Source organism: Protopterus annectens, chromosome 2.part0 (genome assembly GCF_019279795.1).
Source record: "Protopterus annectens isolate FY-2018-M chromosome 2.part0, PAN1.0, whole genome shotgun sequence".
Classification (NCBI taxonomy): Eukaryota; Metazoa; Chordata; order Ceratodontiformes; family Protopteridae; genus Protopterus; species Protopterus annectens.
Genome location: NC_056728.1, coordinates 4,172,994 through 4,193,516, shown reverse-complemented (window position 1 = coordinate 4,193,516; position 20,523 = coordinate 4,172,994). Strand labels below are relative to the sequence as shown.

Genomic DNA, 20,523 nt, shown 5'->3' with positions numbered 1-20,523 from the left:
TGAGTTTAAAGGGGCAAAGTATCAGGGTGGCTAGGATGACCTTCAGTAAAGAAGATTTGAGAGAAGAATTCACAAAATTAGAAGGTATGTTGTAATAGAGAGGTTATCCTTTTAAGTTTGTTAAGGGTATTATGGAAGAGGTATTTTAATGGATGAGGACATAGAGACCCCTTCTCGGTATAGATCTGGAAGATTGTAATGACATTTCCAATAGTTTAGGTATGATGAAAATGGTGCCATCATATGAGTGGGCTTTAATTCTTTAATACAATGACTGGAATAGAAATATTAAAGCTGTTATTAGGATTAATTGGAACATCTTACAAACTAATCCTGGTATATGTGAATTATTGGGCAAGTAGCCCAGCTTTATATTCAAGACAGCCCCAAATTTTAAAAGTTTATTGGAGTATGGTCCTAAAGATACAAAAAGAGATACAGATGAAAAGTAGGGAACAATCACGTGTGGTGCTTGCAGACAGTGTTCATACATAATGACCAGTGTCAATTTAGGTTTAGAAAACAGTTTAAAAAGTTCAGTTGTAATAAATAAGGGTAATTAAAAAAAATGTGGGGGTGATGTATATTGTATTAGGATGCCTGAATTTCTATATTGGCAAAACAGAACGTGCAGTTCAAAAAATAATTTATAAACACTTGTATGAAATTAAGACATGCAATATGAAGAGCGCATTATATAAACATTCTGTAATATGTAATACATTTAATAGGTTTAAGTTTGTTATTTTAGAGAAGGTTCCTTTGAATTCAAGGGGTAGGGAGTGGGGAATCCCGGTTAGAATACAAGGAATTATTATGGCACTTAAAACTAGATGTTGCAAATCTACCTGAATTGAATGAAATATCATTGATACTTCCATTGTTGAAATTGAGGACAGCTAAATTGTAATTAATATTTCTTAACCAACATTTCCCATTTTTCATACATGTTGATTGCTTTGTAATAATTTTAAAGTATTACATTCTTGTATTTGTTTTAAATCAGGATGGTTTGATATTAAGTATATTTAGAGTTGTTTGGGAGGTGGGGATTTATTTGTTATGATTATTCATTTAATTACAGACAGATTGGTGCTGTTTCCTTAAATTGTTAACTATATAAGGAAGTGACATAAGATGATACCTTATGTGACACCCGTGCCCTGGCCCAGCAATCAAGAAGCCCCATTCTTCACCAATAACACCAGAGAGGGCGTCTCCTATATGAGGAAAGGATAACAAATACACACAGTAAAGTGCAATTTCCCTTAAGAGCACATAGAGATCACAGTCAGTCCGGGGCTGGTCGCTCCCTTGCTCTCCAGGTCCCCAATAAGACTCTCCACTGGCACAGCTGTAGGGTCCAGATCTCAGCTTAGTAGGGCAAGCTAAAACCTCTAGCATCCTCTTTGTCCAACCAATGCTTCATGTCCCTGCCCAAGTAGCTGACACACGCACACACTTTGAGATAAGAATTTATACAACCACACACACTCCTTGGAAAGGCTGGCACAGGTTCTCCAGCTGTGCCCCTGTTACCCAGAATGTACGGTAGTACCGCCTGCCATCACCCAGCTAATATTTATCAGCTACTCTAAGGCCCTTAAAAGGGTGTCCAATTATTACTGTGCAATATTATTATCCAGTTGGTAGTATAACTAAACAGTCAAGGTTTATTAGAGTGACTTGGTACAATAATCACTATAAATATGCAATGTACTCCAGAGCTTAAATTATCTCTACACAAAACAGCCATAGTTGAAAGGTTTTCAAATATTTAATAATAAATAATAAAAACACAAGATAATACTTTCTACTACCCAGTGCTAGTCACGAGTTCAGAGATCACAGAGAAATACTTAAAATAATTTAGTAGTACAGTTCTGACATCTCAGAAAAACACTTAGTCTAATCGTTCTAGTTCCTAGCTATTTCTATAAGAAAACCCAAGTCTAAGATAAACATACATAAGAAAACAGGCAGAGTACTGATGAGTTGGATGAACAAGACAAAATGCTTAATCCTATCTGGTTTTCTCTGTTTAAATTGAAATTGCAGTTCTGATTCACATTACATCATTCTTCACACTTTCCTGGGGTTCCCGGGCTACACATTACAAAATTCTTCACACTTCCCTGAGTTCCCAGGCTACAGAAACTGCATTTACATTCTTAACATCTCCTTTTGTTATCTTGCAGCTGGTCAGGAAGCTGAGCAATAAAATACATTTGCATGTTTAAATCTAGCAATTTAACTCTTGGTTAAAACAATAGAAATAATTTCTTCAGCTAGACCTTTCGGCACCACTGTCTACATCAAAGGGTCACCACATGCTTTACTTTGGTCAGTAGAGTCAGTGTTGTCACATTTATTTCCAGTTCCACATGTAACACTATTTCTTTACATTTAAGACAACAAGCCTGTAGTTTACATTCATATTTACAAATGAGAGAATTATCTATAAAAATTCTATCTGGCTAGGCTGGCAGCCTTCACACCTTATTCTGATGAATTTCTGGGTTACGGAACAAAAGTGCTTAATCTTATTTTGTGATCCACTTTGTATTTTATTAAGAGTGGCAATCCATAGAGTTAGTTTTCTTTTGTCTTGGAGCATTTGAGGTGTTCCAGTGTCCTTGTGACTCTACTCTGTTTTCATCTTTGGTTCATAGTTGCTCATAGGGTGCCGTTTTTTGTCCTGATTCCATATTTAGATGATTCTCTTGTTGTAAAACTGAGGAGCCAATCTCTCATTGCAGCCATTGACTATTTGCTTGAGCTCTGCCTGTCTTTGGGCATTTCTCTTGGCTATGACAAACCAAACCTCATCCTTGTCAGGTCATTCTGTTTTTCGGATGCCATTTGACATAGGAAAGGGCATAGTATCTCTCCCACTAGAAAATATACATAGGTTCATAGGTTCATACTAGGCTATCTGCCCTAGGGCATTTATAAGCCTAGCCAGAGTGTGTTTGGCTTTCGCCACCCATTTTAAATGAATTTTGCTATGCCCTTTTTTGAGGTTAGTATACTGTGCCTCTGTCTAACAGTGACACAGAAGTGATACCCGGGGTAAACCTACGATCTCCCATCCACTCATCAAGATTCCTCTTGAAGAGAGTCAATGAGGGACTCTGCCTAACCTGGAATGGGATTTTATTCCAGAGTGAAGGGAGCCTCTGGGTTATGAATCTGTCCCTCCAGCATGTCCTATTTATTTCAGTGCTGAGGCTCAAGTCTCTCGAGCGTGTAGCTCGATGGGATTTGGATTTTCTGAGGTGCAGCATGTCCATTAATTCCGGGTTGGACATGGCTTTATACGTCAGACACCGATCGCCTCTGAGCAGGCGGTATGCCACTGAGTACAGCTGGAGTTTCTTTAACCGGACAGTCCTTCAAAATTGTAGTCTGCTTCCTCTTGAATCACCACTGTCCTCCCGTAAGCTTTGTTCTTCAGGTTCTAGGATTGATTGCTTCAACTGTTGATTTGGTTCAGTTTGCTCACTTCCACATATGGGTTCTACAGTGCTTCTTCATGGTCCTGTGTCCCCAGCCATCAGATCTGTCAGTCCCAGTCATCATCCAGTTGTGCAGGGCTCATTTGCATGGGTAGCAAATTTATCCCATCTTTTTCACACAAAGACCCTTCCTGATGGATTCCCCCCACAACAATTCTCATCAGTCACACCTCTTCTGTGGGGTGAGGTGGGGGTCGCATTACTAAAGGAGGATGCTCCAAGTATCATTGAGATGAGAGCAGATGTTCTTAGTGTTTCACTGTTGCAGTCATCACATTGGGGTTATCTGCTTGCAGTAGCCCTCAGTCGGCCTGATTATCAAAGTCTTGGGTCCTGTGTCGGTTGCTGTCTCATCTTCCATGACGTCAGGTAGTCAGGGGTATAAAGCATGCAGCCGACACCATTAGATCAATCTTTCTTGCCGTACGGTGCCCGAAGCAGAAGCAGTTCGCAAGTGCCAGTCAGCCGACTCCTGAAATTTCCATTTTCTGGTTTCAGATCCGAAGTCTTCAACTAAGCTAAGTACCCCATTGGGGATCCTTTTTCTTGCTTTAAACTGATATCAGTAAAAGTTAACAATTGTATTTCTTGTGGAAAGCAAATACCTCATAAAGATTTTCATTCGTACTGCATTCTTTGCTTAGGCCCAGACCACGACGTACCTCACTGTCAGTTTTGTGCCTTATTCAAACCTTGTACTATTTGTCGTTGGTTCATTTACGCATCTAAATATTTTGGTACTCTGTTCAATTATCCAGAAATGGCTTCAGTAAGCCACCTGACTACCAACATTCTGAAAAAACGCAAAGATAGACAGAGACAAACCGCATAGGTCCAAAGCTGCCGACAATGCTTCTCCTAAGCTAGTCGCTAGTTCACCGGTACTTAGTGAGGTGCTTTCACATCCCCTGATACCCGCTACTTCAGATTCGCAGGCCTCTGCCGAGACCCATTCAGAGTCCGGTATGCCGCAAGATGCTTCTTCAACTGTGGAACCAGCGGATGTCTCTACCTTGGATGGGTCCGGTGCCGCAGTGCAGGCACCAGCTTCTGAGGGTGTATTCAGGTCTACTGACTTGCATATTAAACCAACATCATCTTCTTCTTCAAGGCCTAAAACTGGATCCATGCCTAGAAAACCGACGCCCAGACCGCATGGTCAGGCCCCTATGCCTAAAAAACAAATAAGAATGGCTGAAGACCTTATTACTCTAATCAGGGGAAGCCACCCTTCCCCCTCTGAGACCTAGGACTGAGTTTCCTTCTGATTCTTCTGACCAGGATTTTGAAATGTCTGTTTTCTCTGATGACCAGGATTTGCCCTTATCTACTTATGAGGACTCTGATGCAGAGGACTCCATTCCCTCTGCTTCCCCTCCAGAGGATTTTGGTGAAACCTTGCATACTCTTAGGAGCATTTTCGCTGAAAAGCCAGGATTACTCTGACTCCAAACAGAGACTTAGGGAATTCTTACTCCTACCTCAACACAGGCCTTTAGCTATCCCTCCTGTACTGGACATTGTAGATGATGCCTTCTTGGAATCTAGCCTGGCCCCTGACTCTTTACCTTCTGCTCCCAGAAAACCTGATAGGTATTACAGGGTTCCTGACTCTCACAAGTTTTTCTTTAAAAATCCTACTGCGGATCCTGAGACCATTTCACAGGGACCTAAGGGCATTAAGGCTACTACTTCCAAAAATCCTACCCCCTCTGATAGAGATTCCAGGATGCTGGATAGATGGGGTAAGAAAAGGTATACACTTCTGCAACCTTGGCCATTAGGGCCTTAAACTGCCAGTTTCATATGTTAAAGTATCAGCAGCATATTATTGGATTGCTTAAACAGAAAATGATGTTGATTCCTGACTGTGCTGAAAATAAAGATTTACAGGATTTAATGCATTCTGCTGAACGCACTGGAAAACATACTTTGCAATGTGGTTTTGATTCATTAGAGGCATCTTGCAGGGCTACTGTCACTGGATCTTTACTTAGAAAGCATGCTTGGCTTAAGAATCCATCTTTGCCAGATCATGTTAAAGCTAAACTACTGGATGCTCCTTTAAACCAAGACCGCCTGTTTGGCAACAAAGCAGAAGAAGTACTTAAAAAGATGGAGGAAAAAGCTAAATATATGCAAACTGTTAAAGATTTCCTGCAAGTACAGCCTCTCAGATGTAGTAGGCATTGCCCCTCTAAGAAATGGTCCATTCCTGCCTCTTCCAGGCCTTCAGTCCAAACCCAGAACCAGCAGAACACACAGGCTTCAGTCCCAAGGTACTCACAGGCCTAAGCAGTGGGGGGCTCCCACTTCTAAAGCAGGGAGTAGTAAGACTCCCCTCTATGGTAAACTGTCTCAATGACTTAACTTTAAATCTTCCAAGCCCTGCTCAACTGACTGTTCCTTTAGGGGGAAAGATTGCCCTGCATGCAAAAAATTGGGAACTCATTACCCAGGACAAATGGGTTTTAAATATAGTTTCCCAAGGATACAGGTTTCACTTCCACTCCTTACCCAACCCCAAATGGTTGGCCAGACCTACCCCCAAATCAGTGGGCAGAGGCCCAAAAGCAATTTCTCTCTCTTAAGCATCAGGGCTATTCAGCCTGTCCCAGAAGAAGAATGGGGCAAAGTTTCTGTTCAAGACTTTTCCTGGTACCCAGGAAAGAGAATTCCTGGTGTCCTATCCTAGACTTGTCTATCCTAAACACATTTTTGGTAATCCCAAAATTCAAGATGCTAACTCTTCACCAGCTGCTTCCCATGCTAGGCAAAGATGCCTGGTTGGCAACACTGGATTTAAAGGAAGCCTGCCTGCACATCCCAATAAGGGAATCTTGCAGAAGATACCTATGCTTCAGAGCAGGCTACTTGCACTATCAGTTCTCTGCACTGCCCTTTGGCTTATCTACTGCGCCCAGGGTATTCACAAAGTGCCTAGATCCAGTCATTGCATTTTGCAGGCAAAGAAATATTCAAATATACCCATACCTGGACGATTGTCTAATTCAGGCAGAAAGCCAGGACATACTATTAAATCATCTGGCATTTGTAAAGCAATTGCTAACGTCTCTGGGGTGCACCATAAATGAAAAGAAATCACATCTTGTACCCTGCCAACAAATTGTATTCCTGGGAGCAAGCTTGAATACAACTTCCCAGATCGCCTACCTCACACCAGAGAAACAAGTTAATTTGACAGTCTACTTCAAACTACTGGCCACAAAGACCCAGCTATCTGCAAGGAAAATACTGCAAGCTCTGGGGTTCATGGCCTCTTACATTCTACTAATTCCATATGCAAGACTGCATATGAGGAAACTACAATGGTATTTAAAAAGCTTATGGTGTCAATATTCTCATTGTCTAGAATCAATTATTCCTATCATACCTTGTCTACAGCTAGAGTTCCTTTGGTGGGCAGAGGCCTGCCACCAAAACAAGTGACTGCCATTCACTCTACCCCTGCCGCCCAAACCCTAACAACAAACGCATCAGATTATGCATGCGGGGCTTACTTGGCAGGGCAGTGCATTCAGGGACAATGGAACCCAAAATAAATGCACCTGCATATCAATCAAAAAGAAATGTTAGCTGTACAGAATGCTCTGACAGCCTTCATGGACTACATTCTTCCAGGACAATTATTGGTAAAGACGGACAACACCACTGTTATATGGTACATAAACAGGGGGGAACCCACTCCTACCCTCTCTGCAGACTAGCCATGGCTCTGTGGAACACAACCTTGAGCTACCAAGTGCACCTACAGGCTCAATTCCTGCCAGGAAAGCTAAATACACTGGCAGACGACCTAAACAGAAATCTCATGGACCCACACGAGTGGAAACTGGAACCAAAGATATTCAACATGTTGAGAAACAAATGGGGGAACCCAGAGATAAACCTGTTTGCCTCCCCCCAGAACTACCAATTGGACAAATTCTGCACAAGGACTCCCCACAAAAGTGGATGCCCTGTTCTTCACCTGGAAAAAACTATCAGTTTATGCCTTTCCCCCTCTGCCTCTCCTCTCCAAAGTACTACTAAAGATCAAACGGGACAAACCAAGGACAATACTGATTGCACCAGACTGGCCACGCCAACACTGGTACCCCCTTTTGCGCAGTGTGTCACCATGGCGCCTGCCTCAGACCCCGGCCCTGCTGTCCCAGCAGGAGGGCCAGATTCTGCACCCACAGCTTCAAACCCTGAACCTGGCAGCCTGGCTAATTACCTGATCTCTCCATTACCATCCCTCAGTAAGCAAGTGATGGATGCCATTCTGGAGGCAAGGAGGCCTAGTACTTAGGTTCATAGGTTCATACTAGGCTATCTGCCCAAGGGCATTTATAAGCCTAGCCCATAGTTATTTGGCTTTCGCCACCCCTTTAGTTTGAATAAAACTATGCCTATTATTTTGCTGTGCCTCTGTCAAGCAGTGACACTGAAGTAATCCCTGGGGTATATCTGCGATCCCCCATCCATTGGTCAAGATTCTTCTTGAACAAGGCCAGCGAGGTGCTCTGCCTCACATGTACCGGGATTTTGTTCCACAGCATAGGGAGTCTCTGGGTGATGAATCTGTCCCTCCAGCATGTTCTATTAATAACCGTGTCAAGGTTTAAGTCTCCCACCCTTGTGGTTCTGAGGGATCTAGATTTTTTGAGGTGAAGCATATTCATCAAATCAGGGTTTGACATGGCCTTATATGTCAGGCACAGGTCACCTCTGAGCAAGCGGTATGAGACTGAATAGAGCTGGAGTTCTTTCAGTCGGGCAGCATAAGACATATTTTTGAGACCCTTTATCCTTTTGGTGAGGAACTTTTGGAGCCTTTCCAGCTGCTGCAGGTGTCTGGTCAGATACAGTCCGAATGGGGCATTGTACTCAATCATAGGTCTAATGAGTGATGAGTACAGGGGGGCGATGACCTCCCTTGATCTAGATGTGAATCCCTTCATGATCAGGTGGGCAATGTAGAAGGTTTTCCTAACTACTTAGCAACATGAGTGTCAAACGAAAGGCTACTGTCAACCTGGGTCACCAGATCCCTGATGACTTCTTCTGTGCTCAGTGGATTGCCACCTATATGGTAGCTAGGGGTAACCTTGTTTTTCCCGAAGGGTATGACTATGCATTTCTTGGCATTTAACTTAAGGCCATGGCTCTGGCACCAGTTATCCGTTTCTGTGAGGCCCTTCTGAAGGATATCTGTGTCAGATGTGTTTTCGACTATGGCGCCCAGTTTGCAGTCATCTGCAAACTTTGTCAGCCATAACCCTCCTGTGTTTGCTTGTACTTCAGAAAAGTAGATGCCGAACAAGAGTGGACCCAGGACTGAGCCCTGTGGGACACCACTTGTGACAGGCTTTGAGTCTGACATGGCTCCAGCAACTCTGACCCTGTGGGTTCTGTCACTTAGCCAGTTTGCAACCCATCTTGTGATGTATGGGTTTACATTCAAGCTGATGAGTTTCTTGATGATACCTGAGTGGGGTATTGTGTCGAAGGCCTTTGCCAGGTCAAGGTAGGCTGTATGGACTGCCTTTCCTCATCAATGGCCTTGGTGACTGTCTCGAAAAGTCAACCAAGTTTAAAATGCATGATCTGCCTTTGACAAAGCCAAACTGGGTTGGATCCAAAGTCTGCAAGTTCCCTATGTCTTTATTTATGAGTTCCATTATGATCCTCTCCATGGCTTTGCAGATAAGGCTTGTCAAGCTAATGGGACGGTAATTTCCAGGGTCGGTGGAGGCACCGCCTTGTGAGGTGGGACCACAGTGCCGTGCGCCACTCCTTGGAGTGATCCTGAGGTGATGCTAAGATTAAACAGCTGTCCTAACTGCAGGTTTAATTCCTCATTGAGTTCATGGAGCACACAGCCAGGGACACCATCCGGTCCCATGGATGCTGTGTTTTTTGCTTTGGAGAGAGCAGTTCTCACCTGGGCGTTGGAGATGTTTGGGGCTACAATCCTCTGGTATAGATATCTCTTCTTTTGGGGAGGGGAGTTTGCACTGAACCTGTCAGCCAGTATGTTGGCAATGTGTGTAGGTTCAGTAATCTTCACATCATTTTGAACTAATTCTGAGCATATCTGGGAGTTTCCTCCTAGGTTTCTAACATAGCTAAAGAAGGCCTTATGATTGTCTTTTGAATCCTTGGCGATTTTTCTCTCAAAATTTGCCTTGGATGATTTTATGAGAGCTCTTAGTTTTTTACTTATAATGATCAAAGGTGTCTTACCTTTCAAGGATTTTGCTCTATCTTGTAGTAGCTTCCTCCTTTTGTTGTAGAGCTTGTTTATGGCTGGGGTCCACCAGACTGGACGCTTGCCTTTGGTACAAAGAGTCTTTGTTTTGTTTGGGATTGCCTGATCCATGCAGTCCTGTAGGTGCTGGTAGAAGGCATTTGTAAGTGATTCAGCGGTTTGAGTAATGTTTACCACTGGCTCAGGGGCCTTAAAGGAGACCACACTAGTTTTTAGAAGTGTGAAAATCCTATGCTGAAAAATGGAAAAGTTTCTGTTCCTGGAGACAAACTGAGGGGATGGGCACAGCTGTGCCCAATTTACCCCATATTCTTCAATACTTAACTGAGATGCTTCACAAGAGCCTTTCCTTTTCCTCCATCAAAATTCATACCTCTGCTATTTCAGCTCATTACAATACAGAACCACCCCTCTTCTCTCATCCACTGCTGAAGCAATTCCTCAGAGGGGCCAAAAACGCAAGACCACCCAGGAGAGCCCCTACTCCAGCCTGGGACCTTAACTTTGTATTGGAAAAGCTCACTTTGGCTACCTTTGAGCCAGCTGCAAATGCAGAGTTGAAATTCCTTTCTTGGAAAACAGCCTTCCTTCTAGCCATCACTTCAGCAAGAAGGGTGTCTGAATTAACAGGCCCTCATGGCAGTGGAGCCTTTCATCATTTTTCATGCTGACAGGGTGTCCCTCAGGACCAATCCCTTATTCATGCTCAAGGTGGTATACAGTCTGGCCCTTAATCAGTCCATTCATTTGCCAACCTTCTTTTCTAATCCACAGAACAAAGGGGAATGAATGCTGCACTCCTTGGACGTGCACAGATGACTTGGATTTTACTATGACAGGACTAAGCCTCTCAGGAAATCTGAACAGCTGCTTGTTGAATTTGCTGCAGGGGCAGAGGGGAAGGCCATTTCAAAGCAAACCATTTCTAAGTGGATAGGCCATTGCATTCATTTCTGCTATAAGCACCATGGAAAACCTATCCCACAGGGGATAAGACCACATTCAACTAGGGCTGCATCTACCTTTACAGCCTTTCTCAGAGGTGTCCTTACCAGGGACGTCCTAGAAGCTGCAACTTGGAGTTCTGTGCACACCTTCACCAAGCACTACAACTTACCAATTTTTTCTAAATCCAGAGCTGGCTTTGCCACTGCAGTCTTGCAGGGCCTTATAGCTGGTCCTAATACTATCTAATTACCACCTCCTATCCTTAGCTTTGGGAATCTACCCAAATGTGATGACTGCAACAGTGAAACATGAAGAGCATAGTACAGTTGTGTACACTTACCATAAATGTAGGTGTTTGAGTTTATTCACTGTTGCAGTCCTGGTTACCCTCCCTCCAGCCCCCTGACTTCTATTGACTATACCTCTATTCTTGTTTACTGTGCTTAAAGCTTTTTGGTGTATTTGCTTTTTTGTTGGGTGTGTAACCTTGTATATAATTGCTTCCCATTATGGGGGCATCTGACATCTGGGGCAAGAAAAACTGATGTAATGGCATCGGCTGCATGCTTTATACCCCTGACTACCTGACATCATGGAAGATGAGACAGCATCCGACACAGGACCCAAGACTTTGATGATCAGGCCGACTGAGGGCTACTGCAGGCAGATAACCCAAATGTGATGACTGCAACAGTGAATACACTCTAACATCTACATTTATGGTAAGTGTACACAACTGTCCTTTCTCCTTGTGTTGCAAGAATGTTAGGGCATCTTGCTCACAAGAGTGCTTTCTGTTCAAACAGACATGACCGTAGCTCGGTAATTCATCAAGCAGGGAGAAATCAGATTCTACTCCTTATGCAAAGAGGTCATGAGGGTTTGGCACTAGGTAATCACCTTATATCACCTTCTGATAGCAATGCACATTTCCTGAAAGACCAGCTACCTTGCTGACAGGCTCCGCAGATCTTTTCTGGTGCTGTAGGAGTAATCTGTCAATCCAGTTGTTGCTCAAAGATTATCGACCACTGGTGGCCAGCCATGCTGAGTTTTATTTGCCTCCATAATTAACTCATTCACTCCAATAGAACTCAGGAAGTTTGCACTATAACATCCAATGGGCGGAGTCTATGTCTTTTCACAGAATCAAATTATGTCCTCATATTTCAAACAAATGTTCATATGTCTAAAACCATAAGGATTATGAAAGAAGTATAAATGGCAAACTCTTCAGCACAAAATAATTTATAATAGTAGTATTCTTTAAGTTCTAGGTCCTTAACTGAATTTTATAAATCACAGTAAAAACAGTAACTATTACATTTGTAATATTTTGTAAACAACTTGCAATATCTCAGCAACCACTCAAGTTACACACACACTGTCAGCCGCATTTTATTAATTTAGCTTAGAGCTTTCGTATGACGCTAAGGAGTTCTGTCTGTATTTCTTGATTGTTGAGATATTTAGAAAAATGTGAAAATGATGTCTATATAAATTAATATAATAAAAACGACAGTTAATATTTATTTACCTGCAGTAGACAGAAGTCTAATATTAATGCAGTTGAGTTTGCAATTGTGTAAGCTTTAAGATGAAATCTTTTAAAACTTACATAGCATGGTTTTGGAATTATTGATGCAGATATAAACAAGCAATGTATGACACCTAGAGGCGTCAGTAGGAGTTAACTGCAGATGCACCTGGAGGCATCACTTGGATGTAATGAGTTAAAACCAAATGCAGCAGCTCCTTTGCCCTGATTCCCTTAGAGGGACAGTCTGAGAGGATGCTGTCCTCAGGTAGTAGCCTTAATGACTTTGTGCATTGACCCCTCTTCTCCTCATGAGATTTGTGTAGAAAGCAGTAGAATAAAAAAACATGGTGATCCTCATTGCTCCATGATGGCCTCTGCAAGTGTGTTTTCCCCTGCTGAGGACTCGCACCAAGAAGTATCTGTGAATTGTAGATTCGTGAGGATCTTCTATATTGTCTGACCAGTCAACCTCACTCAGACCTTCTCAATCACGTTAACCACTTGTGTTTTCCAAATCCCTTAATGGCCAAGAACAATTCCTTTTCTCGGAATGTTATCCATACTTGCACTGCATCTCAGAAAGAATCTTCTTACAGGGTTTATCACAGTAAATGGAAGTATTTTGCCTTCTGGGCACTCAGTTTAAGTACTGATCTTTCATTGCTTCTATCCCTGATATTTTGCATTTTATTTCATGTTTATTTGACTTTGGCTCTAGTCATTCACCAGTTAAGGTCCTGCTGGCTGTGCTGTCCATCTACCATGTTGGATTTGACTCCCATTCCATGGCCTCTCATTGGTTATATTTGGCCTTTTTAAAGGATTCTTCCAAGGTAAAAGAACCAGTTACTCCTTGGGATTGCAGTTTTGTCCTAGAAGCATTACAAAGTCCTTTTGAGTAAGTTTGTCCTTGAAGCATTAAGTCCTTTCCAGACAGCATCTTTTGTGCAGTTGAAATTTTTAATAAGCATAAGGTGATGTTCTTCGTCTTCCCTTGCTGCAGTCCTGACTATTGGGTATAGTCCGCGTCCCAGTCGGCCCGAATACCAGAGTATAAGGCGCCGGTCATGGCGCCTTAGACTGGCGCCAGTGCGTCAGGGTACTAATGCGCATGACCCACGTCATTTCCTCAGTCTTTTTTGCCGCATGGTCCGATGCAGAAGCAATTTTGCGAGTGCAGGTTGGCGTTCTGAGATTTTCCGAAACCGGAGTTTCAGACCGAAACAGAGTTGGCTAAGTAACCCCGTTGGGGAACATTTTGGTTTTTTCTTGCCTCAGTATTTAACCGGATGTCAGAAAAAGTGAATAACTGTATTTCTTGTGGGAAGCAAATACCGCATAGGGATTATCATACATTGTGTATACCTTGTTTAGGGCCTGAGCACGACGTTGTGGGTTGCCGCTCTTGTGCTAGATTTAACAAACGCACCATTAAGAGGAGGCTAGATTGTGCTAGGTTGGTGTTTGGAAAGCGTTGCAATTATAATATGCCGTCGGATGCTCCGACGCCCGCTTCATCCAAGAAGCGCAAGGACAAAACAGTGAAGCCTAGGGGTGAGGAACCGGCAGTCCCGGACGTCGGTTCTTTAGTAGGCTCAGTGGAGCCGGAGGTTTTGCCAGGAGTCTCCATGGAGTCTCAGGCAGATACTTTACTGTTACAGGATGTGCCCTCTCAGGAGGTAGGCCAGGCTGAGGGGGCTTCTGAGGTAACGGTTCTTCCCTCTCTTCCCAAGGTAGTTAGGGCCTCTCCTTCTGTTGCCAAAGCTTCTTTTAGGGGTAGACCGAGTTCAGCTTCTGTGGGGGCTTCTCCAAGCATTTCGGGTTCTGTGCCTAAGAAACATATGCTTAAAATGGCAGAAGATTTGATTACTCTAATTAGAGGTTCTATGCCCCCGCCTGATAAGAGGCCTAGGGTGGAACAGGAGTTTGATAGTTTTGAACAGTGTTCACAGGCTTCGGAGTCTTCTGTGGAAGACTTACAAGAGTTTCCTACTTATTCTGATTCTGATGTGGATGATTCCACTCCTACAGCTTCTCCTCCTGAGGATTTTTCATTTTCAGAGACTCTTCACTCCATGAGGGAGCACTTTAAATGGGAAGGCCAGGATTACTCTGATTCCAGGAAAAGGCTTAGGGAATTCTTGTTTTTACCCCAGCATAGGCCTTTAGCTATTCCTCCTGTGTTGAATGTGGTGGAGGATGTTTTTGCAGAGGCTTCCCTGAACCCTGACTCCTTGCCTCCTGCTCCTGTTAAGCCTGATAGGTATTATAGGGTGCCCGAAGCTCATAAGTATTTGTTTAAGAGTCCTAGGGCGGACCCAGAAACTGTTTCTCAGGGGCCTAAAGGTGTTAAAGCTTCTGTGGTTAAAAATCCTGTACCCTCTGATAAAGAGGCAAGGGCTTTGGATAGGTGGGGTAAGAAAGTGTATACTTCTTCCACTCTAGCCATGAGGGCGTTGAATTGTCAGTTTCACATGCTGAAATATCAGAATTATCTCCTTTCACAATTGAAATCTAAGGTGGATGCTTTGGCGGAAGGTATTGAGTGTAAAGAATTGCTGGATTTGGTTCATGTGTCTGAACAAGTGGGTAAGCATTCTTTGCAGTGTGGTTTTGATGCTGTTCAGGCCTCCTCGAGGGTGGCTGCTACTAGTTCTGTTCTTCGCAGACATGCCTGGTTGAAGGATCAGAATTTAGCTGAGCATGTTAAGACCAGGATTTTGGATGCTCCTTTACAGTCTGATGTGTTGTTTGGACCGCCTGTGGAAGCAGTTTTAAAGAAAATGGAGGACAAAGCTAAGTCTATGCAGACTGTTAAAGATTTTTGCAGGTGCAGCCTCAAGTTTAGTAGAAATTGGCCTGCTAAGGGGTGGACATATCCTGCTTATGGTTCCCAGTCTAGGGGTAGGTCTAGACGTGGTAGGGGCAGGGCTCAAGGTTCATTTAGGCCTAGATCAGACAGTTCACCTGCTCAGACTTCTGGTGAGGGCAGGGGTCAGTCCTTTCGTAAGCAGACCCAATGACCTGCCTTTTCAGCTGCCAGTGGATTCTCGCCTGGCAGCTCCTTTGGGAGGAAGACTGTCTCTTTTCAAAGAAAATTGGGATTTAATCACTCAAGACAGATGGGTGCTGGATATCATTCATCACGGTTACAGATTTTATTTCCACACGATGCCCCTTTCAAGGGCATGCCAGATGTTCCTCCTCCACAAAGAAAAGAGGCTCACAAGCAAGTTTCTCAGTTGCTCCAGATAGGGGCCATTCAGCCAGTCCCTGTGTCAGAAAGGGCTTCGATTTTATTCTCGCCTGTTCCTAGTACCAAAGAAGGGGAACACGTGGAGACCAATTTTGGATTTATCTATCCTCAACACTTATCTGGACATTCCCAAGTTCAAGATGTTGACTTTACAACAACTGTTACCTCTGCTGGGCAAGGATCACTGGATGGTAACTTTGGATCTCAAGGAAGCTTACCTTCATGTGCCTATAAGGCTAAGTTGCAGAAAGTATCTGCGGTTTCGAACTGGAGATTTTCATTATCAGTTCTCTGCATTGCCCTTTGGCTTATCTACTGCCCAGAGTATTCACGAAGGTTCTGGCTCCAGTGATAGCTTACCTCAGGCTTCAAGGCATTCAAATCTATCCTTACTTGGACGACTGCCTGATTCTGGCTCAAGAAAAGGAAGACCTTCTACAGCATCTGGAATATGTCATAGCAGTGCTAAGATGCCTAGGGTATTCTGTGAACGAAATAAAGTCCAGTCTAGTACCCTCTCAAGACATGTGCTTTCTGGGTGTGAGACTGAATACAGCAGCCCAGATGGCCTTTTTAACCCCGGACAAACAACAGAGTCTGTCACTTTACTTCCATCAACTATCTCATCAGTCCGTGCTGACTGCAAGGACAGTCCTTCAAGCATTAGGGTTCATGGCATCTTGTATTCTAGTGCTTCCCAATGCCAAACTGCATATGAGGAAGCTGCAATGGTATCTCAAAATGTATGGACACAGCACTGCCAGGATTTGGACACTGTCATTCAAATAATACCTTGCCTTCAAAAGGAATTCTTGTGGTGGGCTCAGGAATGTCACCTAAACAAGGGACTCTCTGTGACCCGCCAGAGGCGAGTCAGATTTTAACGACAGATGCCTCGGACACTGCTTGGGAGCTCATCTAAATGGAAAGTGGATACAAGACAAGTGGCCTGCCAGACTACAGCATCTACATATCAACATGAAGGAGATGTTAGCAGTCCAGTTTGCATTGATGGCTTTCAAGGAGTTACTTCTTCCAGGGCAGGTGTTGATTCTAACAGACAACACAACTGTCATGTGGTACATCAACAAGCAAGGGGGAACACATTCTTATCCTCTATGCAGGCAAGCAATGATTTTATGGGAGACTGCGTTAAGCCTGCAACTAACTCTTCAGGCAAGGTTTCTGCCAGGAGCACAGAACTCCCTAGCAGATGTGTTAAGCAGGCAAATCATGGATCCCCACGAGTGGAAACTGGATCTTCATGTATTTCAGAACTTGACAGTGTCATGGGGAACTCCAGACATAGATCTGTTCGCTTCTCCACTAAACCACCAGCTGCCAAAGTATTGCACAAAGGGGTTTCATCACACAGCTTGGAAAGTGGATGCTCTGTCTTTCAGTTGGAAAAACCTTCATGTCTATGCCTTTCCACCTCTGCCTCTTCTTCCAAAGGTATTATTAAAGGTCAGACAAGACAGGCCAAGGATGATTTTGATAGCTCCAGATTGGCCTCGGCAACACTGGTACCCACTTCTAAGGAGTCTTGTAAAGAAGCCTCCATGGCCTTTACCTCTGATTCCTCATCTGTTATCTCAGAAGGACGGTCATCTGCTCAATGTCAAGCTTCAATCTCTTCATCTCACAGCTTGGCATATTCTGTGTTGAAGCACAGCAGTTCTCAGCTTCCTCAACAAGTTTTAAATGTGATTATGGAAGCTAGAAGGCCTAGTACTAGGAGAGTGTACGCAGAAAAATGGAAGAGATTTTTATTTTGGAGTACAGCAAAGAATTTGGAGATTTCAGAGCCTAATTTGAGTGTGGCTCTTCAATATCTTACTGAATTATTGGACAAAGGTTTGTCCTTCTCTTCCATAAAGATTCATGCTGCAGCAATTTCAGCTCACTATGATTGTGACCCACCTTTGTTTTCGCATCCTTTGTTCAAGCAGTTTCTTAGAGGGGCAAAGAATATAAGCCCCCACGTAGAGCTCCTACTCCTGCTTGGGATCTCAATTTTGTGTTGGAAAAACTTACTCTACAACCTTTTGAGCCTGCAGCTACTGCTGAATTGAAATATTTGTCATGGAAGACTGCTTTTCTGTTGGCTATTACTTCTGCAAGAAGGGTGTCTGAGTTGCAGGCCCTTATGGCAGTAGAGCCCTTTTGGTTTTCCATAAGGACAGGGTTTCATTACGCACTAATCCTTCCTTTATGCCTAAGGTGGTTTCTAGTGTGGCTTTAAACCAAACTATTCATTTGCCTACTTTTTGCAGATCCTCAAAATAAAGGGGAAAAGATTTTGCACACTTTAGATGTACACAGGCAATTGCGTTATTATTTGAGCAGGACTAAAGATTTTAGGCAGTCTCAGCAGTTACTTGTTTCTTTTGCTTTGAGTTCACAGGGCAAGCCTGTGTCAAAACAAACTATTTCTAGGTGGATTGGCTTTTGCATTGCATTTTGTTATTCCCATCATGGCAAAGAGGTTCCAGCTGGGATTAGGCCTCATTCCACTAGGGCTACTGCCACTTCAACAGCATTTCTAAGGGGTGGCAACTAAGGATATTCTGGAAGCAGCTACTTGGAGTTCAGTGCATACTTTCTCTAGGCATTATCACCTGCCTATATACTCTAAGTCTAGGGCTGGTTTTGCCACAGCTGTTTTACAAGGCATGTTGTCAGCTCCTGCTACTTTATAATTTGCCAGCCTCCCTTACCTCTGCTTTGGGATTCTACCCAATAGTCAGGACTGCAGCAAGGGAAGGCGAAGAACATAGTACAGTTTTGTACCTACCATAAATGTAGATGTTCGAGGATTCCCTTGCTGCAGTCCAACCTCCCTCCTTCCCTCTGTGTTTCAGGGTGGTTGTGTAGCTGAGTTTACATGCTTATATTTTTTGTATATATTGCTGTATATATTGTACATGTTTTTTGGTGCAGGTTGTTTTGGGACTTGTCTTTTTGGGTCTTCTGACATCTGGGGCAAGAAAAGACTGAGGAAATGACGTCGGTCATGCGCATTAGTACCCTGACGTACTGACGTCAGTCTAAGGCGCCATGACCGACGTCAGCCTTATACTCTGGTATTCGGGCCGACTGGGACGCGGACTATACCCAATAGTCAGGACTGCAGCAAGGGAATCCTCGAACATCTACATTTATGGTAGGTACAAAACTGTACTTTTCTTTGCACTAATTCTTCCCCCTGTTCCCAAAATGGTATCCAAAACTAATTTGAATCAAACAGTTCATTTGCTAGTTTTCTTCCCAAACCATTCCAAGAGAGGGGAGTTATATATTCACAGGCAACCAAGATTTTATCTCCACAGAATTAGATCCTTTATGAAGAAATCTCAGCTTTTCATGTTCTTTGCTTCTATCAAATTGGGGAAGAAGGTCTGCAAAGCTTCACTTTCTAGTGAAACTTGGGATTGGGATTCTGATCCATAAATTGGATCATTATGGAATGCTCTAAAGAGAAATAGGGCCTAGTAATGAACAGCTTCAGAAAGGTGTCTCAGGTCTACAGGAGAGAATGACAATTTAGGAGGAGGAATGACAGGGATGGGTTGTCTTATCGGATGGACCTGGATGAAAAGATCCAGCATTAAGTACATACCTAAGAGACCTTTCTGAAGCTGTTCATTACTAGGCCCTGTCCTCTTTAGAGAATCTTATCCATAAGCAGGTAGCAGGCTCAATCTGATAAGAGACGCTACCATAGAGTATTATGGGAGGGAAAGATTTCAAGGAGCTTGAGGCAGGAACAGTAGTTGTGCCAGATTGAATCTGACTAGTGGCTAGAGGACCCATAAGTAGTATCAAATGGACCTAGATGAAAGTTTCCAGCATTACAATATGTATATAATTAACATTTCTCATTTTCATTTTCCATTTCTGTAAATTTGCATATTTTCCATTATTGAAAATAATTTAGTTGTGCATTACAAAACTGAATTTGCTTTATGAGGCCAGTGAGTTTTTGCTCTTACTTTGTAATATTTTTAAAACTAATTATGTAGGAGCACTAATTATTGTATACTTTTCTTTCTGTTTGCAGAGTGTTCAGCCTGATGCTGCTTCTCCTATGCATGTAAGTAATTTTAAGTGTTTTATTCATCTTGAGGATTTCATCAAGCCATTTGTGTTGTGGCTGTGTGGCATGAAGTAGGTTAGCTGGTTTGCATGCATCTTTCTGTTTTTCTATATATACATGTATGTATGTGTATATATAAATATATATAAATATATATATATATATATATATATGTATGGTTTACCTTCAGAATGTCGAATGCCATAATGTCTAATGTTCATTTGGTTGAAAAATAACATCTAAACCCAAAACATTGAATGATCAAAACGTCTAAAATCATTTAATTGAAAAAGCAATGAGATCACCTCTACTGTTTTGCAAGGGGGGGGCTATGGCTCCCTGCACCCCCCCCCCACACCCCCTACTTAAATATGCCAACTCCGATATTGCACTACAGTGCAGAAATGGGCAAATTTGATAATTTCGACATTGTGAGTTTAGACTAATTTTATTTTAACATTTTGATCATTCAATATAGTGCATTCAACCAATTCATTTTCAACCATTTAGCATTCAACATTTTGAAGGTAAACCTATATATATATATATATATATATATATATATATATATATATATATATATATATATATAGAGAGAGGGGGGGGGCAAGTGTGAGTGAGTGATATCTCATGTCATCACTGTAACCTCCTTTCATTTCTGTTTAATATTCTCCTCTTTGTAATATTGTCACAAAACTGTTGTATAGAGCTTCTCAGAGGCATCATTTTATGTTAGCCATGTATTGTCTGCCTGTTTGACTTTTTGCTACCCCTTTTTATTTTTCATTTACTGGTATGGTTGAAGCTTATTTTGTGTAAATTTTTGTACAGTACTGAATGTGAATAGAGTTTCAATGCATTACTGTATGCATATGAATGTGTGCT

General features: G+C 42.7%; 1 protein-coding gene across 2 annotated transcripts in view; it reads left to right on the top strand.

Annotated features, from left to right (window-relative positions):
* PCNX3 (pecanex 3) overlaps positions 1-20,523 on the top strand; it is a 2,517,385-nt gene that overhangs the window by 1,215,456 nt on the left and 1,281,406 nt on the right. For both annotated transcript variants that reach the window (XM_044060478.1, XM_044060477.1), the window contains exon 13: positions 19,603-19,635. In XM_044060478.1, coding sequence (XP_043916413.1) covers positions 19,603-19,635 — 33 coding nt within the window. The remainder of the gene's footprint in view (positions 1-19,602; positions 19,636-20,523) is intronic.